At 42.5% G+C, this 25,634-nt stretch overlaps 2 protein-coding genes across 2 annotated transcripts; both read right to left on the reverse strand.

Annotated features, from left to right (window-relative positions):
• Positions 1-5,993: 5,993 nt before the first annotated feature.
• On the reverse strand, positions 5,994-7,711 carry LOC146581690 (TBC1 domain family member 2A-like). The gene is made up of 4 exons (XM_085247113.1): positions 7,541-7,711; positions 7,271-7,456; positions 6,525-6,646; positions 5,994-6,195 (listed from the first exon to the last, which is right to left on the reverse strand). Exons 1-4 carry the CDS (start codon positions 7,709-7,711, stop codon positions 5,994-5,996), a joined length of 681 nt encoding a protein of 226 aa, XP_085103239.1.
• Positions 7,712-13,463: 5,752 nt separating this feature from the next.
• On the reverse strand, positions 13,464-15,181 carry LOC146581691 (TBC1 domain family member 2A-like). The gene is made up of 4 exons (XM_085247121.1): positions 15,011-15,181; positions 14,741-14,926; positions 13,995-14,116; positions 13,464-13,665 (listed from the first exon to the last, which is right to left on the reverse strand). Exons 1-4 carry the CDS (start codon positions 15,179-15,181, stop codon positions 13,464-13,466), a joined length of 681 nt encoding a protein of 226 aa, XP_085103247.1.
• Positions 15,182-25,634: the final 10,453 nt, after the last annotated feature.

The raw sequence follows: 25,634 nt of genomic DNA on the forward strand, positions 1-25,634 counted from the left end.
GAACATCTAGTGATTTTGATCCACATGATTCTTCCTCTTCCTCCCAATCTGAAAATTTATGAAGAACAGTAGGCCTTTTGGCAGGTGTTGGTTCAACATCCTCATCATGTGCATGATCAAACTTTAAATCTTCGATCATCTCCTTGACTCCCTGTATCACATTCTGTCGCCCTCTTTCATCTAACATTCTCAGACCTCGCAGATTTGGTGTCAGAAAGGTTGCTATTTTATAAAGCATGTGAACAGAATGGGATGAAGTGCTGTCTGCTGACAGTAATTCTTTCAGCCGTGTTACACAGACGGTTGCAATTTCAGAGAGCAGAGGGTCTTTTGTGGCTGATGTACAGTGCTCAATTAATCGCACAGACCACGGAAGAACAAGTGAGGCACTGGGAGCTGTGTTATCAGTTTCCAAGTCGTCAGTTGCCTCTTTGAAGGGTTTTAGGAATGATACTAGTAACTTAAGAGTACTGATGCTAATGCGTCCGATCTTGTCATAATTATTGCTCTCAGTCAGCACAGATGCAATGTCTTCGTACTGTTCCAAGACAGAATTTAACATGTCAAAGTTAGAGTTCCATCGTGTCTCTATGGATTGTTTCAGTGACTTTTTAAGCTTGCCCTGCTGTCCTGAGTGTTTGAAATATGTAACCAACTTTTTAACATCAGTCAGAAGGCTAGCGATCTCTGGAGACTTTTCGATTATGGCAGTACCAAACGCACTGGAGAGAGTCACGTTTAGTATGTGCGCTGTGCAGTTTAGCCTCGTGTATTCTCGTAAGGCACTGATCATGTTGGCTCCACGATCTGTGACAAAAATAATCTTTTTGCCCATGTCTGTCGCATCAATGCCAAACACTCTGAGATTCTGCAGCAGGTGCCTTCAAATGTTTTCACCTGTCTTTGAGGTGCTTGGGTCAAAAGGGGCAGCAAAAAGCACTCTTGAATGTAGCTCAGATTGCTCATTAACGTAATGGATGGTTGCAGACAAAAAGGACGTTTTTCGATATGTTTCTGTCCATATGTCTGCTGTAACAGCGCATCCAAACTTCGATATTGTTGCAGTGATTTCCTCCACAACATGTTTACGTAGACTCTGAGCCCTCATTTCAACATTTCTTGACACCGTTGTGGGGTGTGGTAGTATCTCACAGACATCGAATTTTCCTATTCTTGCTGCTGTGTCGACCAAATGTTGGGCCAGCTGTGTGAAGCCTTTTCCAGAGATGGTATCATACGGTCGAATGTCTTGGCAAACAAACTGAACACATTTGTCTCTGGTTTCTTTTTTAAACTTCTCTGGCACCAGCAAAGATTTAGTAAATGCCAGTTTTGTTTGCCCCTTTGTGATGGGACATGAGTGCCGCCTTAAACCTGAGGTTCCAGTCTTGTGACTGCAAAAGGGTAAAACTTTGAGGCATTTATCGCATTGTACAAAGGGTAATTTTTTTCCATTTGCGTCTATGACGCATGAAAAAGACTCCCATACATCAGACTTGCCTGATGTGGGTTTCCTTAAAGTAAACTGACCGTTGTCTAATCCCAGCTGAACGTCCTTCAAGGAAATTGCATCTTCAGTTTGCTCTGCCATGTTGGTAAAGCGCGCTCTGATGCAGGTGATGCGCGCACAGAGTCACAGACTGTGCAAGTAAAATGCACGTGCAAAAAGCACTGATCCATGCGCTCAGTGCGTGTAACAGGCGTGAGCACTGGCTGTACCAGTGCTCAATTAGAATGAGGAAATCACAGATATGCTGTTCCGAAAAAATGTCGGGCACGCTATATTTTCAGATCGCCCGCTCCAGTTCAAATTACACCAGAGTTACCGACCGCTACCGCATTTTATTTGGAAATTTATTCCCGCGCCGCAAGAAATCTGGTCGGGTGCAGACCTCTACCTCAGAACACAAAAAGGGAACAAACCATTGTATACAGATTTAAAAGTGCGCAAAGCAACGAACAGTCACCCTCTGAAACAGCTGAGGTTATCACAACCATTGTTTCTGTAAATACACAGGAACAGTCACCCACCTCAAAAAGATTAGTATATTCAAGGGACCAGTGTATCTACTCTGGTCAAAAGAATCCATGCTTCGTACTGATGTCCACAATTCTTTTTTATTCCTCTCACAATCATGGAGCACCGTGAAAACTAGAAACGAGTAAAATAATATCAATAGCACATATGACATCCATCTCAGCCACTTATTTCTTTTCACAAGGTGCACAAGTGCTTAACAAATAACAGCATAATGTTTTTACCGTGTACGCCTTGTAAAACCAGTAGTAGAAAAGTTGTAGGTTCGTGCTCTTGTGGGGGAGACGTATGTTATCCACCACCTCGATAGCTAGCCGAGAGTTCGAGGGTCACTAGAGCCGCCGAGAACGCATGAACTACTTACGGTAGGACGTTTTGCCAAAGTAAGACGTTTTGTCAGAACACCGAGTCCTCAGGAGGATGCAGCCCATGAATTTGGACACGATCTCAGATGCACTTCTGGTGTTGTCATGGCAACCCACACAAACATTTCAGCGTCAGCTACAATGAGGCGGAGCCCTTACTGAAACACTGAGCTCAGGTAGAGTGAAAGACAACATTTTTCCGCATCCAAAACAGCAGCGCTGTTCCTGTGACCTCTAGTAAAGCCTCTACTTGGGAAAAGGGAGTCTTTCATCAAAGCATCCTGCAGAAGTTGAATAAAAATATGCAAATGTTTAAATGATGCAACTTAATGAAGGCTGACAGCAGTTGTACTATTTTACATTGCAGCGAACAGGGGTGACCATTATTTTCAACGTTTTTCCAGCATTTTTCACATTGAAAGTGAAATAATATAAATAATGTGTCAATTAAATTGCGTTAATATTTAAAAATACAAAAACTACAGCTTTGTTCACAAGCCAATAAAAATGTACTTGGGCCAGTGGTAAATGAAAATAACACTTATTCAGCACCTGGTTGTTGCGGCTGCATCAGGACACCAGATGTTCAGCCTCCATCCTGTAGGCAGACTTATCCCCGTCTGAGAGGAGTCCAATAATGGTGGTGTCATCTGCAAGCTTAATTAATTTGACAGACTGGTGGTTGGAGGTGCGGCAGTTGGTGTACAGGGAGAAGGGCATAGAAGAAAGAACACAGCCCTGAGGGGAGCTCGTGCTGATGGTCCGGGAGTCCAAGACATTCTTCCCCAGCCTCACTGGTTGCTTCCTGTCCGTCAGGAAGTCAGTGATCCACCGGCAGATGGGATCAGGCACATTCATCTGGGAAAGCAATCCTTGAAGAAGGTCTGAAAGGATGGTGTTGAAGGTAGAGCTGAAGTCCACAAACAGGATCCTAGCATAGATTCTGCAGGACAAAGTGTAGGGCCATGTTGATGGCATCGTCTACAGACCTGTTGGCTCTGTATGCAAACTGCAGGGGGTCCAGGAGGGGGGCCGTGAGGGTCTTAAGATAGGAGAGAACCAGGCGCTCAAAAGACTTCCTGACCAGATGTCAGAGCCACAGGTCTGTAGTCTTTTCGTCCAGTGATCTTTGGCTTCTTGAAAGCTATATATGATATAAAAATTATATAAAAACTGTTAATCAGCAAAAGAAATGATATCATAGTTCTTATAAAGAAAGCCTCTATCAATCAAACACCAGCAGTGTAGCAATGTTGTTCACTTACACTGTATATAAAACACTGATTTTGGCTACATCCAGTTTTTACTGTATTATAAACATTTTTTACCATGAAGAGTAAAGTGTTTGGCATTTTTGTCATTGTTATTGAGCTCAGAGATCAGGCCCAGCCCAGTATCTACCTGGTTATGAGCAAGGAGCTGGAGGTGATAACTCAACAATAACCAGGCCATGCATGCATGGATGGATGCATGGATGGATCAGTTTGTAGGCTGTGTGTGGTCAGCAGCAGGCTGCTGGGTGTGGACCAAGAGGGAAAGCCCAGCATGTGAAACCCATCAGCAGAAGGCCAGAACAAAGGTGCACAGACAAACGCAGCCCAGACACTCAGGCAGGACGAGTAAAATAAATGGCAGCAAACACAGTATGATGTGGTAAAATGTGCTTTCTTTCACAAACAGATAGCACAAACAAGAATCACAAGAATCTCCTTTGTGGTTCTTGTTTTTCTTTTGAGTACATTAATAAAAAGTTGAAATAAAGTGGCAATAAAATTCATGCACTGAAGACCACACGAAACCCTAATTCACCCTACTACCTGTTGCCTTCACATTCCATTTGCATCCCTTGTCCACAGAATCAAAAATGACCCTTCTTCACTAAAGATCGAACATAAAGCAATTGCATTTTAAATGGAAGCCCATTTTGCATTAAGAAACACTATCAGCAATCAGAAATTGTGTATATCAGAGTTCTCTGTTTTTACTGTCCTGAAAACTGCATTCATTCAGTGGATGCGGTTAGGTTCAAAACAACGTAATATAAGAGGGCAACCAATTCAATCTAAGAGGGATCCAATTTTTATCCATTCATGTACCAGCTACTGGCTTTTTGCTGTTATGTTCTCATATCGCGTGAGAGTTTATTTGCCAGGTGTCAGAAGTCTAATAATGAATAAAGTTCAGGATATGCTTAAAAACTCACCTCAGTATAGCCGTCATCAGAAGGAAGTGCGCTTCACTGACTCATCAACTTGTCTCAGGCTTTCCACAAAGTTTCACAGTTGACCTTAAAGTAAGATGCTGCAAGCTTACCTTGCAGTGTATTACTTTTTAAGGTCTAAAGACCTTAAAGTGCGCTATAGAATGAAGTGATTTGAACTGACAACAGGGCTAATTCAGCACTTCAAGTTAACATCAATAAAAGTTTTTAAATTTATTCTGATTTCCGTTTGTTTTCATTGCCTGTGCTATCTGTTATTTAGTTCAAATTGTGGGTAGATAATGCTGTGCTGTCATGTGACCTGTTCTCTCATGTGTGCCTTTCTCTTGTTTTGTATGTATTTCTTGTTTGTTATTTATTCCTATTTTATTCCTGCAATTGATATGGAATTCATTTTTTTTAAAAATTGATCAGTGTTTTGAAATTAGATGTGATGAAGATGTGACCTTAATTTACAAAATCAACATCATGTTGGATTCAATGAGACATGAAACTAGTGCATGAAACAGGTCTCAGTAAATGTTCTCATAGACTGCAATACACTGCCCCCTGCTGGTCATTATAAAGTCTGCAGATGTCATTTGACATGAATGTCATATTTGTGAAACAAAATAAAGGACTCTGTAAAATAAATGAAAATCAAATATTTATATACAGAATATTTATGTACAAATGCTGAAAAAGACATTTGAACAAGATGCACACCCAGTAAAATTAAAAAAAAAAAAAAAGAAAAGTCAGTTTTATCATGTGACTATCATGCTGTCATTTCTGCACAATGCACTTTACACCAGATCAAAATAAAACACTGTGAGGTCGTTCTAACCGGAAGCCCAGAGAGCTTCGACAATGCAGCACAATGCCCTGAAGCATCAGCATCAAAATATACTTCAAGTACCAAAAAGTACTCATTGTGCAGAATGCCCTATTTTTGAATAGCTGGACATTTAATTACTTTATCACCAGCTGTGACTACAGCTGATAATCAACCATGTTTCATAGGGATGTGACTACATTTAGAAATGTCACGCATTTTTAGGTATCAAGCAAAAGATGCAATGAAATAAATAAGCTATCACATATTAATCCAAATGAATTCACTGAAATACATCTGCACATTTCTGCAGCCTGACTTATTACACACGTGAACACAGTACACATTTGTTTACTGCAAGCTTGTTTCAGAGATGTGATGCAGTTAAATCTGTATGCGTCTGTTTCCTTGTAGTGTTAGTAGAGATGGTGAACCTGACACAATCCTGTGTTTGGTGTGAAGGAAACCAGTTAACAGCCGGTTTAGTAAAATTCTCTTGAACTCATGGAAAACTCATCGTCGTCTCGAAGTGAGCAGCTGAAGCGTCCCGTGTGATCAGAGGTCCTCGTCGTCCTCGCTCACCATGACGTCGAGCTCTTTGTCTTTCCGTACGACGCTCTCGGTGATGACCTCCTTGTGCTGCTCCTCCAGCTCACGCAGCTCCGCCTGCAGGCGCTCCAGGTGGAGCACTCGCCGGTTCCTCAGCAGCCGGCTGGGGAATGGGTTCATGTCGTTGAAGGCGATGCTGGTCAGCTTCCTGCATGGACACACGCAGGTGGAAAGGACTCGATCACCAACACAGAGGAACTGGAAACTGATCAGCTTGAGTGTTTCTGTTTTATGCTGCTTGATACTTCAGGTACTGCAGTTTGAGCAGGAAATACTGGACTGACTGGACCACATGTATCCGAGAGCTGCAGATACTTAAAAATCTTTAAATCGTTGTTACTGTGATCAGGGAAATTTAAACTTCTCACAAAATTTCAGTAAAAAGGGTTTGAAGCTCAAAGATTCAACAGCTACATCCGCTACACTTCTGAGAGTGTAACAGCTCGTAGATTAAGGCGGGTGGAGGCGAGTGCGTACCTGGCATTGGAGACGGTCTTTGTGAAGAAGCGTAGGTACTGGTAGATCTCCACGCTGTCGTGAATCTTCAGGATGTCGTCCTCTTTGTATTTGAACAGAGCCAGAGTGTATCTGAAGATCACCTGCAGCACAGACACGCATTTCATAACAGGACACTCACGCCACACAATTAATTGGAAACTTTGAGGAGGTGAGTCATAAAATTACTCTTTCAGTTGTGGTGCAGTTGGGCCCTTTACTCATTACAGCTCTGATCGATTTCCAATAAGCCACTTGGTTCCTCAGTTGCCAGATAATATTAACTTACTTGGTAGTTGAGCTTTAAGTTTAAATTAAACTTTTGGGTTGGATCTACGTGGCTGAAGCTGTTGTCAGCATTTATCCCTGTGTGGTATATATTTCTGTGTCTGAACTGTGATTTTATTTCCTGAGACAAACGATGTAAAAGCTGTGCTGCATTTGTCACATTGCAGAAACAAGCCCAAAGCCATTGTCCCGCTCATCGTCTGGATTTACGCTGCTTGTGGTAGACTGTGAGGTCGTTACTAGAATGATCTGCTTTCCCACTCCTATTTCATGTCACATGACAGTTCCCCATGCTTAGTAAACAATGTCTTATTACTCCTAAAATGTAAATAAAGACATCTAAAGGTGAAAACAAAATCATTTTTGTTTCCATGGACACTACTGTGGTGCATTCAAGTGTTGTCTGCATTTCTGTCATGGTGTGTTCGGGTGTATGGTACCTTGGTACCCTCATACAGGAAGGCGTCCCACAGAGGCATCAGGATGTCGCTGGGCAGACTCTCCACAAAAACCACCAGGAACCAGTTGAAGGTGACCAGAGAGACGTCAATGTTGTGATCCTCAAAGTGAGATGCCAGGCGAGGAAGCTTCTCCGCCATGAAGTCCTTCAGCACGCGCTGGTCCGCCTGAGCACAAAGACTCACAGAGATCAGCCTCACTGATCACTAAAACAGATCACAGCAGGCAAGCAGGTGAGTGTGTCTGCTGACCTGAGAGGCCACCAGATTCTTGGTGTAGTAGTCCTGAGGCATGATGGCTTCCACCACTGCCACCAGACACCAGAAGGCGTCTTCGTCACTTTGGAGGACCAGCAGAGCGAGGGCCGCTAACCTGTGGACATTGATGGAAGGTGAGGTTCTGTCTGGAAGGCGGGTCCACATAAGAACTCAGATATAATATTTATATTTTTGTTCTAACCTGTTGAGTCCCTGGCAGTAGCCAATGGCAAGGTTGTGCCAGCCAGCAGGATGCTGCGGAGCTGCTGAAGGGCGGGGCTGGAGTCTGAAAGTAAGAGCTCGTTTAGACTCTATTCTGTGAACAGGCTTGCTCCCACGAATATGTGAATTCATCTGTAAAAGAGTTTAACTCTAATGCACCTGTTCCTCCTGCTCCCTGCTGCAGGGCGGCCTGTTGGACTACGAATGCCAGTGCGGAGCTAAGAAGATCAAAGAGGAGCTGTTGTTCTTGAACCTGCCAAAGTGAGTAACCTCAAATCGGTCCCCAAAGGCCTCAAACCACCACAGTTCAGTCGGTGTCAGTTTTGTTCATGTCATGTCCTCCTTGCGTCTTCCTTTGAGCCTCTCCTCTTTGTCTCATCTCTTTCAGTGTGCTGATCCTCCAGCTGAAGTGGTTTACGTTCACTCCATCGTTCACCGTGGAGAAGAAGAACAGCCCCATTGTTCTGACACAGCAGCTGGTGATCAGCCAGGACACAGCCTTTACTGAAGAGGTAAGGGAAAAGGCACACCGTTCATTTCAAGTATGGATGGAGCCCATTTCTAAGCTAACGGGTGGTGCCGCTGCCCTCTCCCAGTAAACTGCTCGCTATTTGTTGGTCAGCGTGATCAGTCGTTTGGGCTCCTCAGCTTACAGCGGTGAGTGGGTGCTTTCAGACACATGTGCTGAATGCAGGTCAGCTTTGAAAGTTTATGAGACGTTAATAAGTGCGCCTTCTCCTCTCAGGACATTACGTCTGTGACGGCGTTCACCAGATGAGCGGAAGAGACGACGTCACAGACAGCCGGCTCACGTACGATGACGAGTTGGTCTGCCAGACCACGTGTGAGTCTGTGTGTGAGCAGCGGCAGAGAACAGCTTACCTGCTATTCTATAAAAGACAGGTGACGTCTCCCAGCAAACAGTCAGCATGTCTGTGCAAATATTCAGTGTAACTTGTAGAAAAACCCTCACACTCAGTTTATTTGTGTTTTTCTTTTTCTATTTCTTACTTTCTTTGCCGCACTAGAAAGGCAGCAGAGTCGGGACTCAGATCTGCAGCAACACCTTCATTGTTATTGTTATTATTGTTGTTAGTACTGTTGTTGTTATGATTGATATTGTTACTGTTATGATCAGTTTTATTATTATTATTATCATTATTAATTTTTTAATACATTTGTTTATCTTTATTATTATTAGTAGTAATGTTGTTGTTTATGTTGTTATTGTTATTATTATTACTGGTATTTTTGACATTATTATTATTATTTTGTTGTTATTGTCATTATTAGTAGAAGTAGTATTAGTTATATCATTTTTATATCAGCCTGGAGTGAACAACATGAAAGCATGGATCCATCCTCCCTCACATTCACAATTCAGGCTGCTGGTGTAATCGTGCGGGGGATATTTTCCTGGTACACTTTGGGACCTTTAAATGCTACAGTCTGAGTATTGTTATGACCACAGTGTACCCTCTTCTGATGGCTGAAAGTAAAAGGGGGTCCAGTACCGGTTCCGGTACCAGGCCTACTGACAATTTAACATAATGTAAAATGGTAACATTGTAAACAGAATGTTACCATTTAACACAATGTAAAATGGTAACATTGTAAACATAATGTTACCATTTAACATAATGTTAAATGGTAACATTGTAAACAGAATGTTACCATTTAACATTATGTTAAATATAACTAACGGATTTACTTTACCAAATGGACCATCCCGGCCTTGCCGTATTGGTCTATTTGATTCACCTTTGTTTTTATTGTTTATTTTATTTTCACTTGCTACACATAGGACAGACATGACTGGGGGAAAGAAAGGGGAGAAAGAAAGAGGGAAAGAAAAACAGCAGGGAAGAGGAATGGTGATAAAGGGCAAAAAACAAAAACCAACAAAACAACCAGACAGAAAATATATATATCAGTCACTTCAACTCAAAGAAGTCCAGACGCTTTTCTTTCCAAGCTCCTTTGACTGACTGTTAGGACAACTTATTTATTGCAAGCATGCAGTACAAGAATAACTCGATGTTTCTGACTTTGCATTACGAATTGTTTACCCACTGACAAACATTTCAAATGAAATGAAATTCAAAAACAATTTGTGGTAACCTGATTTTAATTCAAAAAGAATCATTAACAACACTTCTTGTAATGGTGTCAAAATCAGCCCAACTTTTATTTTCAAATGCAAAAAGTAAAAGAAAATGAGCCAACATACTGGACACATATAATTGTCAATATAATTGTTTATAAACAATTATACTGTCATCATTGTTACAGATATGGAAACTTTATTAACAATTTGTCCAAGTAAAAAAATGCCCTGCTAATTGTTGGGGTTTTCTCTCCTCTAGCCCTTTCCTTTAAGCTCTTCTTTACATCCCCCCACCCCCACCTTTTCTTTTTTCTTAATAATATAACAATAAAAACAATTGGCTGCATTTTAAATGTGTCAGATCAATGTCTTTATTCAAGAATACAAGAAATGGTAATAGCTGCATGTGTGTTTGTGTGTGTGCATAATATGCATACTTTACTTGTTGGATCCAAATCCCACAAGGAATCAAATAAAACAAGAAGACAAACAAAAACAAAACAAAAATATATTTCTCTCCCTTCCCAGGTCAGGTTCACAAAAGCATTGCAGCTCTTTATTCCTCTTGTACAGCTCCAGAGTCTGTCAGCCAAAAAGAAACTACTGAGGTTCCAACACCCAGTGTTTCTGTAAACACAGATGAAAATGAACAGTCATCCACATCTAAAAGATTTGTAGATTCGAGGGACCGGTATAATACATCTAGTACATCTTTGTTTAAACCTCAGAACACAAAAAGGGAACAAACCATTGTATACAGATTTAAAAGTGCGCAAAGCAACGAACAGTCACCCTCTGAAACAGCTGAGGTTATCACAACCATTGTTTCTGTAAATACACAGGAACAGTCACCCACCTCAAAAAGATTAGTATATTCAAGGGACCAGTGTATCTACTCTGGTCAAAAGAATCCATGCTTCGTACTGATGTCCACAATTCTTTTTTATTCCTCTCACAATCATGGAGCACCGTGAAAACTAGAAACGAGTAAAATAATATCAATAGCACATATGACATCCATCTCAGCCACTTATTTCTTTTCACAAGGTGCTTAACAAATAACAGCATAATGTTTTTACCGTGTACGCCTTGTAAAAACAGTAGTAGAAAAGTTGTAGGTTCGTGCTCTTGTGGGGGAGACGTATGTTATCCACCACCTCGATAGCTAGCCGAGAGTTCGAGGGTCACTAGAGCCGCCGAGAACGCATGAACTACTTACGGTAGGACGTTTTGCCAAAGTAAGACGTTTTGTCAGAACACCGAGTCCTCAGGAGGATGCAGCCCATGAATTTGGACACGATCTCAGATGCACTTCTGGTGTTGTCATGGCAACCCACACAAACATTTCAGCGTCAGCTACAATGAGGCGGAGCCCTTACTGAAACACTGAGCTCAGGTAGAGTGAAAGACAACATTTTTCCGCATCCAAAACAGCAGCGCTGTTCCTGTGACCTCTAGTAAAGCCTCTACTTGGGAAAAGGGAGTCTTTCATCAAAGCATCCTGCAGAAGTTGAATAAAAATATGCAAATGTTTAAATGATGCAACTTAATGAAGGCTGACAGCAGTTGTACTATTTTACATTGCAGCGAACAGGGGTGACCATTATTTTCAACGTTTTTACAGCATTTTTCACATTGAAAGTGAAATAATATAAATAATGTCTCAATTAAATTGCGTTAATATTTAAAAATACAAAAACTACAGCTTTGTTCACAAGCCAATAAAAATGTACTTGGGCCAGTGGTAAATGAAAATAACACTTATTCAGCACCTGGTTGTTGCGGCTGCATCAGGACACCAGATGTTCAGCCTCCATCCTGTAGGCAGACTTATCCCCGTCTGAGAGGAGTCCAATAATGGTGGTGTCATCTGCAAGCTTAATTAATTTGACAGACTGGTGGTTGGAGGTGCGGCAGTTGGTGTACAGGGAGAAGGGCATAGAAGAAAGAACACAGCCCTGAGGGGAGCTCGTGCTGATGGTCCGGGAGTCCAAGACATTCTTCCCCAGCCTCACTGGTTGCTTCCTGTCCGTCAGGAAGTCAGTGATCCACCGGCAGATGGGATCAGGCACATTCATCTGGGAAAGCAATCCTTGAAGAAGGTCTGAAAGGATGGTGTTGAAGGTAGAGCTGAAGTCCACAAACAGGATCCTAGCATAGATTCTGCAGGACAAAGTGTAGGGCCATGTTGATGGCATCGTCTACAGACCTGTTGGCTCTGTATGCAAACTGCAGGGGGTCCAGGAGGGGGGCCGTGAGGGTCTTAAGATAGGAGAGAACCAGGCGCTCAAAAGACTTCCTGACCAGATGTCAGAGCCACAGGTCTGTAGTCTTTTCGTCCAGTGATCTTTGGCTTCTTGAAAGCTATATATGATATAAAAATTATATAAAAACTGTTAATCAGCAAAAGAAATGATATCATAGTTCTTATAAAGAAAGCCTCTATCAATCAAACACCAGCAGTGTAGCAATGTTGTTCACTTACACTGTATATAAAACACTGATTTTGGCTACATCCAGTTTTTACTGTATTATAAACATTTTTTACCATGAAGAGTAAAGTGTTTGGCATTTTTGTCATTGTTATTGAGCTCAGAGATCAGGCCCAGCCCAGTATCTACCTGGTTATGAGCAAGGAGCTGGAGGTGATAACTCAACAATAACCAGGCCATGCATGCATGGATGGATGCATGGATGGATCAGTTTGTAGGCTGTGTGTGGTCAGCAGCAGGCTGCTGGGTGTGGACCAAGAGGGAAAGCCCAGCATGTGAAACCCATCAGCAGAAGGCCAGAACAAAGGTGCACAGACAAACGCAGCCCAGACACTCAGGCAGGACGAGTAAAATAAATGGCAGCAAACACAGTATGATGTGGTAAAATGTGCTTTCTTTCACAAACAGATAGCACAAACAAGAATCACAAGAATCTCCTTTGTGGTTCTTGTTTTTCTTTTGAGTACATTAATAAAAAGTTGAAATAAAGTGGCAATAAAATTCATGCACTGAAGACCACACGAAACCCTAATTCACCCTACTACCTGTTGCCTTCACATTCCATTTGCATCCCTTGTCCACAGAATCAAAAATGACCCTTCTTCACTAAAGATCGAACATAAAGCAATTGCATTTTAAATGGAAGCCCATTTTGCATTAAGAAACACTATCAGCAATCAGAAATTGTGTATATCAGAGTTCTCTGTTTTTACTGTCCTGAAAACTGCATTCATTCAGTGGATGCGGTTAGGTTCAAAACAACGTAATATAAGAGGGCAACCAATTCAATCTAAGAGGGATCCAATTTTTATCCATTCATGTACCAGCTACTGGCTTTTTGCTGTTATGTTCTCATATCGCATGAGAGTTTGTGAACACAGTACACATTTGTTTACTGCAAGCTTGTTTCAGAGATGTGATGCAGTTAAATCTGTATGCGTCTGTTTCCTTGTAGTGTTAGTAGAGATGGTGAACCTGACACAATCCTGTGTTTGGTGTGAAGGAAACCAGTTAACAGCCGGTTTAGTAAAATTCTCTTGAACTCATGGAAAACTCATCGTCGTCTCGAAGTGAGCAGCTGAAGCGTCCCGTGTGATCAGAGGTCCTCGTCATCCTCGCTCACCATGACGTCGAGCTCTTTGTCTTTCCGTACGACGCTCTCGGTGATGAACTCCTTGTGCTGCTCCTCCAGCTCACGCAGCTCCGCCTGCAGGCGCTCCAGGTGGAGCACTCGCCGGTTCCTCAGCAGCCGGCTGGGGAATGGGTTCATGTCGTTGAAGGCGATGCTGGTCAGCTTCCTGCATGGACACACGCAGGTGGAAAGGACTCGATCACCAACACAGAGGAACTGGAAACTGATCAGCTTGAGTGTTTCTGTTTTATGCTGCTTGATACTTCAGGTACTGCAGTTTGAGCAGGAAATACTGGACTGACTGGACCACATGTATCCGAGAGCTGCAGATACTTAAAAATCTTTAAATCGTTGTTACTGTGATCAGGGAAATTTAAACTTCTCACAAAATTTCAGTAAAAAGGGTTTGAAGCTCAAAGATTCAACAGCTACATCCGCTACACTTCTGAGAGTGTAACAGCTCGTAGATTAAGGCGGGTGGAGGCGAGTGCGTACCTGGCATTGGAGACGGTCTTTGTGAAGAAGCGTAGGTACTGGTAGATCTCCACGCTGTCGTGAATCTTCAGGATGTCGTCCTCTTTGTATTTGAACAGAGCCAGAGTGTATCTGAAGATCACCTGCAGCACAGACACGCATTTCATAACAGGACACTCACGCCACACAATTAATTGGAAACTTTGAGGAGGTGAGTCATAAAATTACTCTTTCAGTTGTGGTGCAGTTGGGCCCTTTACTCATTACAGCTCTGATCGATTTCCAATAAGCCACTTGGTTCCTCAGTTGCCAGATAATATTAACTTACTTGGTAGTTGAGCTTTAAGTTTAAATTAAACTTTTGGGTTGGATCTACGTGGCTGAAGCTGTTGTCAGCATTTATCCCTGTGTGGTATATATTTCTGTGTCTGAACTGTGATTTTATTTCCTGAGACAAACGATGTAAAAGCTGTGCTGCATTTGTCACATTGCAGAAACAAGCCCAAAGCCATTGTCCCGCTCATCGTCTGGATTTACGCTGCTTGTGGTAGACTGTGAGGTCGTTACTAGAATGATCTGCTTTCCCACTCCTATTTCATGTCACATGACAGTTCCCCATGCTTAGTAAACAATGTCTTATTACTCCTAAAATGTAAATAAAGACATCTAAAGGTGAAAACAAAATCATTTTTGTTTCCATGGACACTACTGTGGTGCATTCAAGTGTTGTCTGCATTTCTGTCATGGTGTGTTCGGGTGTATGGTACCTTGGTACCCTCATACAGGAAGGCGTCCCACAGAGGCATCAGGATGTCGCTGGGCAGACTCTCCACAAAAACCACCAGGAACCAGTTGAAGGTGACCAGAGAGACGTCAATGTTGTGATCCTCAAAGTGAGATGCCAGGCGAGGAAGCTTCTCCGCCATGAAGTCCTTCAGCACGCGCTGGTCCGCCTGAGCACAAAGACTCACAGAGATCAGCCTCACTGATCACTAAAACAGATCACAGCAGGCAAGCAGGTGAGTGTGTCTGCTGACCTGAGAGGCCACCAGATTCTTGGTGTAGTAGTCCTGAGGCATGATGGCTTCCACCACTGCCACCAGACACCAGAAGGCGTCTTCGTCACTTTGGAGGACCAGCAGAGCGAGGGCCGCTAACCTGTGGACATTGATGGAAGGTGAGGTTCTGCCTGGAAGGCGGGTCCACATAAGAACTCAGATATAAAATTTATACTTTTGTTCTGACCTGTTGAGTACCTGGCAGTAGCCAATGGCAGGGTTATGCCCGGAGAAGGCCAGAAGGATGCGGCGGAGCTGCTGGAGGGCGGGGCTGGACAGCGAGGAGAAGTGCTGATTGGTCGTCAGGGTTCGGTGAAGGTCCAGCTGGACCTGCCTGGAGGCAGGATTAGGAGCTGTCCGACTCTTCTCACACAGCTGGAAACAGAACAGGATTACTGAGTGCTCGCCAGCATTCCCAACAGGAAGGAGGAGGAGCCACCTGTGCTCAGGTGCGGATAAAGCACTCTGTTGGCAGAGGTATGAAAATGCGCAGTAAAATCTAACGTGCATAGCTAACTTCATCAACGACATTTTGGGAGGAATAATCACACATCAGCCTTCGGCCATTTTTTGATGAACCCATACGCCCCCTAGAGCGCGCTAACTTTATTAACAGCCACACAAATGTAAAGCACACATCAAACATAAATAAACCATTTGACTGTCTCCATAATTGAGAGCATTTTCTCTTCTTATTTCAACACCCCCACTTGCTCTCATATTATGATGCTCTTAAGTAAACAAAAAAAACAACAAACAAAAGGTTTCTTCCTCAGTACTGTATACATGTTCGTATACCATGTTAATGCCCAAACATAAACTTCTCAAACTTGAACAGCTTAACTTTTGTTGCAGGCTTTGTCATTACATCTGCAACCATCTCTTCTGTTGAACAATAATCCAGAGTTATTTTTCCTGCACTCACAGTTGATCTCACAAAGTTGTACTTTATGTCAACATGTTTACATCTCTGTCTCGTCACAGGATTCTTCGCCAACGCAATTGCACCCTGATTATCTTCATGAACTTTTGGCGGTGCATATTTTTGTCCATCAATACCTTGTAACAGTTGCATTAGGTACAAAACTTCTTGTAGGGTCGCAGCTAAAGCCATGTACTCCGCTTCACAGGTAGATAATGCAACAGTAGGTTGTCTTTTGGTTTTCCATGAGATTAAAGGACCATCTACAGACAAGCTTATGCAATAACCAGTTGTACTCCGTCTGTCTGTTACATCAGCTGCCCAATCAGCATCGCTGTATGCCCACAACCTCAGTTCTTTGTTGTCACATTTCCTGTAACACAGTTCTTTCTCGGTTGTCCCTTTCAGATACCTCAGTACTAGAGCAGGGCGATATGGCCAAAAATATTTATCACGATATATATTTGAAAATTTGCGATAACGATATAACTGACGATATAATTGATGCGAGACAAAATACAACTCCACAACATTACTAGCGCAAAAAGAAAACCTTCCATTTATTTTCACTTAAATAAGAAGCTGGTTTTTATGTACATTAAAGCTTTATAAAAATGTAACAGTGCAAATACAAATTCCTTGCTGAAAGTTTAACCAAAAGGCATTTCCAGTAGAAATGGGCTGACATATCCTGAGCATAACCATATATAATATCCACTGAAGTTAAAAAGAGGTGCTTTGCAAAATTAAACTGCAGTATGCAATACGTATTTTTCGGATCATAAGGTGCACGGGATTATAACGCACATCAAGCGAAACAAAGCAGTCAGATAAATCAAACTTTATTAAACTCATTCTTCTTGCTTCCTCCACTTCTGTACCATTGATTCATTAATGTTGAATTCTCTGGCAGCTGCTCTATTCCCATGTTGTTGCAGTATATTAATGACTAACCTCGTATTGTGGATGGATTATCTCAGTTGTTCTCCTGACTGAAGTTTGGTCTGTTTACAGCACCCTGCCATGCGATTGCATTTGTCTCTAACCATGAGGAACCTTAACGTTAACTTTTATAAGTGGAAAAGTGTTAGTGTTCGTCCTCCAGCTTCCCTGTTTATGTTATGCTAACATAGCTGTGTCGCTAGCGATTACGTAGCACATCATTATATACCAGCTAGCCCAACTTCAGTAACCCTACAAACGTCACTGCTGTTTAGTTTCCTGTCTTCATTTATGTTGGAAGTGATAGCAGAGCTGTACGTTTGATTTTTTTCAGAAATCTCTCAGTCAGAACATGCAATATCATGCTTAGGTAACTAGCGAGCTAACTTCCGCTAGCTTCCCGCTAACTTCTAACTCTGTTAAATGTAATAAATTTTGTTTTAATGGATGCCTGGAAGTTAAACTTCATAGTTACACCTGGTAAAGCAGCAATGCTGATCGTTTTATTAAAGATGAAAGAATTTAGACAGTTTTTAACGCTCAGTGATGCTGCAGTGTTCGTTTGAACTGAAGTATTAAGGAGTTTAGGACCCAGATTACTCCCAGATTTAAGAGCATCTTAGTCCGACAAATACGACAATAACGACGGCCGCTTGCATGTTCTGCAAAAAAATGTGCTTTGTCGTGTATCTGATGGACAAACACCAAACCAGTTCCACATCACTGAAGTTGCACCATTTTTACAAACCAATTCTGGTTCATCTGTTTCACTCAACAATCGGCCATGTGCGTATGAAAACAAAGGCACTGCGCATGCGCGTTTTACTCATATTCTATCGCGATATTTCATTTTCCTATTGTTGCCTAACATTATACCAGTATTACCGTGAACGGTATAATATGGCCCAGCCCTACTCAGTACATGTTTTACTGTAGTCCATTTGTCTTCAGTTGGCTCAGTAAAGTACTGTGAAAGTTTACTGACTATAAAACTCAAGTCCGGTCTTGTGCATGTAGCCAAATAGATCAGACTACCAACTGCCTCTCTGTACCTTTTGACATCACTCATCTTTTCTGCATCATCAGCATAGTTCAGTTTTTGCTCACAAGGTGTCTGTCTTTCTTTACAATCCTGCATGTTGAATCTTTCAAGTATTTTTTCCACATATTGTTTTGGTGACATTTTTACACAGTTATCACTCTGGTCAAAATCTATACCAATGAAATGTCTCAGTTTACCCAAATCCTTCATTTTGAATTTTGCTGCAAGCATTTTCTTCACAACAGTTAGTTCACTTTCATCACTAGCAGCAATGATCAGGTCATCTACCCATACAATCAGAATCACCTTCTTATTTTCTGTCATTTTTGTGTAAACACAATGGTCAGCGGGGTTTTGCACAAAGTCGTTCTCACTCAGATATTCATGCAACAACTTGTTCCAATTCCGGCCTGATTGTTTTAGCCCATATAGCGACTTTTTCAACTTGCACACCAGTTTTTCATTTGTGTCGGATTTTACCTCATAACCCTCAGGTTGTTCCATGAATACCTCACAATCTATTGGTGCATGAAGATAGGCAGCTTTAACATCCATCTGGTGTAAAAGCATGTTTTCTTGTGCTGCCTTTTGCATCAACACTCTGATACTAGTCAGGTTAGCAGTAGGGGAAAATGTTTCTTCATAATCCACACCTATCCTCTGACTATATCCTTTAGCAACATAACGTGCCTTGTACTTCTCAGATCCATCAACATTGTTTTTGACTGCGTACACCCATCTACCCCCCACTGTCTTCTTACCCTCAGGCAAAGTGGTTAAGGTAAATGTGTCATTTTCTCTTAGTGATTGCATCTCTTCATCCATTGCACTGACCCATTTCTCTGAGTTAGATGAAGTTATTGCTTCCTTGAATGTTTGGGGAATGTTACACATTGCTCTGTAACAATAATCCATGTTTGTAAGTACTTGATCACAATCCTCCTTATCAGTAACATATTCACTTAAATACTAGTGATGGGACGTTCTGTATCGAGGCTTCGGAGCGTGTGTCGAGTAATGGAGGGGGCGTTTCCGCGAAGCGCGTATCGAGGCTTGCTTCATTTATGGGAGGAGCTGAAAATGATGACGTCCGAAGCCTCGCTGCCCGGCTGTACCACGTGACTGGTTCATGAAGTGGTTCGAACTTTGCCGCGAGATATGACAGCGATATAAACCCCTCAGACTTCATTCAAAAATGTGGGTGTTTGATGGAGAGTTGCGGTTAGTGAGAGTTTGGAGACCGTATGGAGGTTTATGAGAGTGAGGAAAGTCAGGAGAGAATGGAGCCAGCTAAGAAGAGGAGGATGTCCTCCCCTGTGTGGGAACATTTTGATCTTATTCCTCCCAACAAGGTATGTAAATTTCTACAGAAGATGTATTTTCATGATACTGATGGTGCAATACAATTTATGTTGAGCTGTCTTGACTTTTGTACAAGGTGAAGTGTTTGCTGTGTGCCAGGGAGCTGGGATATAACAGCAACACCTCATCCATGCTTAGGCACTACAGAGCTTTGCATGAGAATAAGGGGGACACTGATCGTGGAGCAAGACCAGGTGAGCCATCAAATGCAATGATAATATAGGATGCAGTAATGTTACTAGGGATGGGTATCGAAAACCGGTTCTTGTTGAGAACCGGTTCCCACTGTTTCAATTCCTTGGAATTGTTTGCCACTTTTATAAACGATTCCCTTATCGATTCCAGTCGCCCCGAATGACGTCATCACGTTGAGTAGCGTCTTTTACCCAGTAGGAAACACGGCGCCTGAGCGGCACAAACGCTCAAAAGTTTGGTTACACTTTATGAGAAAGGATGACAACAGGGCAACGTGCAATACTTGCAAAGTAGAGATTTCATCAAAGGGAGGAAACACTATGAACATGCAAAAGCATTTGCTCAAAAAACACGCGATTGCTTTCAACGAATGTCGTGTTTTTGATCCGCTCCGGACTAGCGAAGCTCAACCCAGCAGCAGCGGTAGCGTTTCCACGTCCTCTCCCGTTAATACTGCAGGTAACTAATCAATTAGCATTGCATATTATGTTAGCGCGATTTACCTTATTACAAAACCTGCTATTACTGTGCGTTGCATTTAGATAACCATGATGAGAGAGACAGAGTCTGGCTGGCTCAGATGCTGGCAGTTGTCGCTGCAGTCTACCGGTAGCGTCTCCTTTCAGGCCAGGATAGACGAATGTCACCGAGCAGTGTCTAAGTTTGTGGTCAAAGGCTTGCACCCATTTGCCACAGCACATGCCCCGATTTCACTTTGGTAAGTGAATGTGTTTAATTGTAGGCAGGACATTACTGGATATTCTTGTGTAATTGCTACAGAATAATTTATGTTAAACTTTGTTATTGCTACAGGAGAATATTTATTTTATTATTTTACATATACATTTTTTTTCCTGGGGACCCTGTGACACCCCATTGAAGAGCCGTAGGCTGTGGATCTCTTTAGATCTCACTGTTGGGTTTGTAAGGCCATGTTACTCCTAAATTTCTATCTTGTTCAAAGAGAAGATATAAAACACAGTTCTAAGCTAATCGACCTTAGTGTTCTCCTTTAAAAAAAAAAAAAAAGAATCGATAAGAGAATCGATAAGGAATCGAATCGTTAAACAGAATCGAAAATGGAATCGGAATCGTTAAAATCTTATCAATACCCATCCCTAAATGTTACTAAATGATATAACAATATTATACAACTGTTATAAGTTACGTGTGTGATATTTATATTTGTGCTTTATCTTTATTGTCTTTCCTCAGGAGAACAATCTCAAATAGATGAAGACCTGGTCAGCATGGTGATTGAGGACTCCCAGCCATTTAGCATTGTGGAGGACAAAGGATTCAAAAGATTTGTTAAATCATTAAATCCTAGCTATGTTCTCCCCACTAAAATGTCATAAAAGCAGTGAAAATTTAGTTTTTACAGAATAAAATGTGAACAGGCAGGACTGAGGCTCAAAGCCTCAGTGTGTAGCTGTCCATACCTCAACGTTACAAAAGCACAACCACTGTCCACACCCCAACCACACCTCACCTCACAGTAAATGATCATTTCCATTTCAAGCATTTCCAAATAATCATTTCCCATACTGCCAGTATAAATATACACAGTGTACTGCCATCACTACAATATACATGTTTTACACACTCCTTTTGTTGTTGACATTTACAGGCTGTGTGCAAAATGCCACACTCTTCAAATTCATGCCAGCTATTATTTTTACGTCCAGTAGGTGTCCTGCTAGAGCAAATGAAGCTTCATGAAGCTTCGCGTTGGGGTGAACCAATTGGATGAAAAGCTTCAGTGCTTCATCTGCCCATCACTATTAAATACCCAGGCCTCTTTCTCACTCTGGAAGGATACCTTGCAGCCTCGCAGTCGAGTTGATTCTCCTGTGACTGGCTGCTCATCTCAGACATGCTTACTGGGATCTGTTCCTGAGTATCTGTGTGTTCTGTACTCACATCAGTCTGTTCTCTGGTCTTGGTGAACCTGTTTGGTGTCTCAAAGTCACCCTCATCATCTGGCACCTTGTCAGTCTGTGTTTGTCTCTCTACTCTTGTTTTAGTCTCAAACTTCACCAGTCTATGCTTCTGTACTTTCCCACTGCCCGGGTAGTAGACCATATAAGCTGGACTGTTCTTGTCATATCCAACAAAAATTCCTTTCTCACACCTTGAGTCTAGTTTTCTCTTGTTCTGCCTGTAGGCATAACACACTGACCCAAATGTCTGCATCCTGGAAAGGTTTGGCCTTCTTCCTGTCAGCATTAAATATGGTGTCTGTTCTGTGCGTCTGTTAAAACATCTATTCCTCACTACAGCTGCTGTTTGCACTGCGTAAGTCCACAACTCTTTAGGTAACTGTTTCTCTATTAACATACACCTGGCCATATCAAAAAGAGTACGCCAATTGCGTTCTGCAGTACCATTTTGGTGTGGTGAGTATGGTGCTGAGGTCTCATGCCTGATTCCATTTTTGCTAAGGAGTGCCTGATACTCATTTCCCATAAACTCTGTTCCATTGTCAGACCTGATACATTTAACTTGCCCATACGGGGCTGTATCAGCCAAAAACTTCTGTGTTGCTTTTGCTGTGTCACTCTTATTTTTCAGAAAATACACAAACACTGCACTGGAATAGTCATCAGTGAATGATAGTGCAAATCTATATCCATCTCTGGACTCTGAGTCTACTGGACCAGCTAGATCTGTGTGTACCAGCTCTAAGGCGGTTTTGGCTCGTGCATCAGGGTCCCTGTTTCTAGTTTGAACAAACTTTCCCTGTGTGCACACTTCACAATGCAAGACAGATTTGTCTGTTTTTCCTTTGATTGCCATACCATCAACAACCCCCTGTAATTTCTGAATGTCATCATAATTACAGTGACCAAGAATTTCATGCCATGTTTGCATGTCATAGCAACCCTTACACTGGTCTTTACCTTCAGTGTTTACTGTTTGTAGGTAGTACAGTCTGTTGTACTCATATATTGGGAACCTTGTACCGTCTTTGTGTCGCAGGGTGTCTTTTCCTTGCTTGAAGATCATAGTTGCTCCATTTGAGGTAGCTGCTTTCACAGAGAAGATGTCTTGTGGATACGATGGGATGTACAGTGCCTGTTTCAAGGTTGTTTTGTGGCACTGCCCCCTGCTGTCCATCAAGCAAAACTCTGCCTCCCCTCTTTGCTCTGCAACTCCAGTGCACTTGGTGCCGTCAGCCAACTCTACGTAGTGTGACTTGGGCTGGAAACTGTCGTCGAATCTCCTGAACTTCGTTATATCTGTAACAATATGCGAAGTTGCCCCTGTGTCCACCATCAGACCCTTTTTGTTGATGCCATGCTCTGACTGGAACGCTGCACCCTCGCTGCTTACCCGGAATGCGTAGTCTTTGCTACCCCACTCCTCGGAAACTTTCCGTGCATTGTCTTGCCGCCGTTTCCGTCTGCATGTTGAGTCCCGATGGGTGGTGCTCGCTACACCACTGCTTGCGCTGACACGTCCTGGCTTTGTGTCCCTTTAGTCCGCATCTGAAACACACTATGTCTGCGTTGCCGGCCCCACGGTCATTCGATTTTTCAAACGTGGGATTGTCGCTCGGTCGTGCACGTGCTTTCATGATGTTGTCATCTGACGCTGCGGCGCGCATTTTCTCTGTGTCTTCAAAGCTTCGCAGTTTAGTTTTAAATTCAGCAAAAGTCACTTCAACTTCACTTTGTGTGACATGGATAGCAAACGGTTTGAACGATTCTGGCAGTCCCTTCAAAACCATTGCTACCAATAGCCCATCACTCAAAGTTTCACCAGCATTCCTCAGGGCTGTGATTATTGTCTCTGCTCGTATCACATACTCAGTCACACTCTCACTTTTGGAGCGAAGTGAGTTCTGTGTACAGGCTAATTATACGAGGCTTTCCTTTACCTGCATAATAGTTTCTTAGAATCCCCAGCGCCTTCCGTCCATCATCCGCTGCTTCTCGCATAACAAGAGACAAACTTTTGTCATCCAGAAACTGGATCAGCTCCGCGTAGGCCTCTGCATTCTTTGCTCTCTCTTCTTCTCCCTCCGCGTCGGTAGGCTGCTTCAAAATAATGTCTCTTAAACCTTGCAGACGAAGGTGGCCCAAAAATTTCGTCTCCCATAGTTCGTAATTCTTTTCATCCCCATCAAAAACTAGCCGAGCCCAACGGCTATTTGACTCAGCGGCTCGTCGGCTCATGGCGCTAGCATGGTATGCTAATCCTCACCGAGTGCGCAGTACGTCGCGGCGTTTCTCTCGGTGGCAAAACGACATGGACTCTTTTGGAAAACTTCTTAGCTTCCTGGGCCCATAACCTGTTGGCAGAGGTATGAAAATGCGCAGTAAAATCTAACGTGCATAGCTAACTTCATCAACGACATTTTGGGAGGAATAATCACACATCAGCCTTCGGCCATTTTTTGATGAACGCATACGCCCCCTAGAGCGCGCTAACTTTATTAACAGCCACACAAATGTAAAGCACACATCAAACATAAATAAACCATTTGACTGTCTCCATAATTGAGAGAATTTTCTCTTCTTATTTCAACACACTCTCTCTCTCTACAGCTGTACCTGCTGATAGCGTTGCATGTGGCACTCTTGGCTTGTCAAAGTTCTGGCTCGGACCAAACAGCGCCACACTCTGCCGATACTCCCGAGGGACGCCTTCACGCACCAGAATTTTGAGCTCAGGTGAGATGATGAAGTCATCGTCGGACCTGCCTGCAAGGTACTGAGCCCAGCGGCTCAGCAGGGGGTGCTCCAGACCCTCCTACAGAGACAATGATGTATGATATAAAAAGAGGATAACCATTATCTGTTAAGCATTATGTTACAATTTAACATAATGTAAAATTGTAACATTGTAAACATAATGTTACAATTTTAATCCGTATTAATATCATAGGGAGATTAATATCCCTACAATATTAAGCATCAGACTTTATCAAATTTTCTAAAAACTTTTTTTGTTGGATAGTGTAGCGCAGCTGGATAGTGTAGTGGTAATACTACACATCTTTGGAGTCGCACGTTCGATTCCCACCAAGTATCCAGTAAGGGTCCTGGCTAGACCCCTCATGCTAACCAAAAATCCCTGGAATGGTGCGGCTATGTCTGCAGTCTCTCCGCTTAAATTTAGAGCTTGCTTGTTTGTTAAATGTATTATTTACTGTTTTTAGTTTACTCCATGACGGGGCTGGATATCGGGCGTCCTGCACCACCCATCCGGTCTGGAGCATAGCGAAACCATTTCTGCACTGTTTGAACGAAGGTAAACTCAGAAACTGCCCCCACCTGCTGAGTCAGGCCATCTAAGACAACAAAAAACCCCAAAAACAAACAAACAAAAAAACAGTAAAAAAGAGGGGTTCAATTAGAGTTCAAATATGAATAACCTCTCGCCAAAAGTCTTTAACAGCTAGAAAGCTGGCAAACTACTAAGCTGATCAACATGAAAGGCACAAGGTGGAAATCAGCAAACTGCTGCCTCACTTTGTTCACCTGTGCTCTATATTTCATGGTCCGGTTGGCTGCAGGACCAAACATTTGGCCTTACACCTTATTTCTTTATGTTTTGCTTCCAAGGTGCCAGACTTGTAGGTAACTTTTTACACTGACATGACCTCAGCAATAGTTTCCAGTCTTTCAACTTCCTTGGGCTTTGGCTGCTTTTTTACTCATTTTCAGTCCAGTCCTTCTACCTGACCATTTTCAGAGAACTCTAAGGAGCTTGGGGGAAAAAAGCAACCGGACTTCTTTAACTTTTTTGAAGACGTTTCGCTTCTCATCCCAGAAGCTTTTTCAGTTCACTGAAGCCTCATAAGAAAGTGACACAATGACATTTAGATAATAAAACTCGCCAAAAATGCACCTTAAGAGCACTGTCTCTTTAAATACCCTCTTTTGCTTGGTCTGCTCCTTATTTTTTCTCATTTTTTCTTACTTTGGAGGACCAGCAGAGCGAGGGCCGCTAACCTGTGGACATTGATGGAAGGTGAGGTTCTGCCTGGAAGGCGGGTCCACATAAGAACTCAGATATAATATTTATATTTTTGTTCTAACCTGTTGAGTCCCTGGCAGCAGCCAATGGCAAGGTTGTGCCAGCCAGCAGGATGCTGCTGAGCTGCTGAAGGGCGGGGCTGGAGTCTGAAA

This window comes from Mchenga conophoros, linkage group LG2, assembly GCF_057382185.1.
Source record: "Mchenga conophoros isolate Kocher_MC1m ecotype Shallow Benthic linkage group LG2, M_conophoros_male_GT1.1, whole genome shotgun sequence".
Lineage (NCBI taxonomy): Eukaryota > Metazoa > Chordata > Actinopteri > Cichliformes > Cichlidae > Mchenga > Mchenga conophoros.

What these genes read in the sequence shown, in the direction of transcription:
- LOC146581690 (XM_085247113.1), bottom strand. Translation starts at nt 7,711, where the DNA reads ATGTGGACCCGCCTTCCAGACAGAACCTCACCTTCCATCAATGTCCAC. An exon ending in TCCTGTATGAGGGTACCAAG is followed by an intron (nt 6,647 to 7,270) that starts GTACCATACACC and finishes TCTGTGCTGCAG; the next exon opens with GTGATCTTCAGATACACTCT. An exon ending in AAGACCGTCTCCAATGCCAG is followed by an intron (nt 6,196 to 6,524) that starts GTACGCACTCGC and finishes GTGTCCATGCAG; the next exon opens with GAAGCTGACCAGCATCGCCT.
- LOC146581691 (XM_085247121.1), bottom strand. Translation starts at nt 15,181, where the DNA reads ATGTGGACCCGCCTTCCAGGCAGAACCTCACCTTCCATCAATGTCCAC. An exon ending in AGAATCTGGTGGCCTCTCAG is followed by an intron (nt 14,927 to 15,010) that starts GTCAGCAGACAC and finishes CTTTGTGCTCAG; the next exon opens with GCGGACCAGCGCGTGCTGAA. An exon ending in AAGACCGTCTCCAATGCCAG is followed by an intron (nt 13,666 to 13,994) that starts GTACGCACTCGC and finishes GTGTCCATGCAG; the next exon opens with GAAGCTGACCAGCATCGCCT.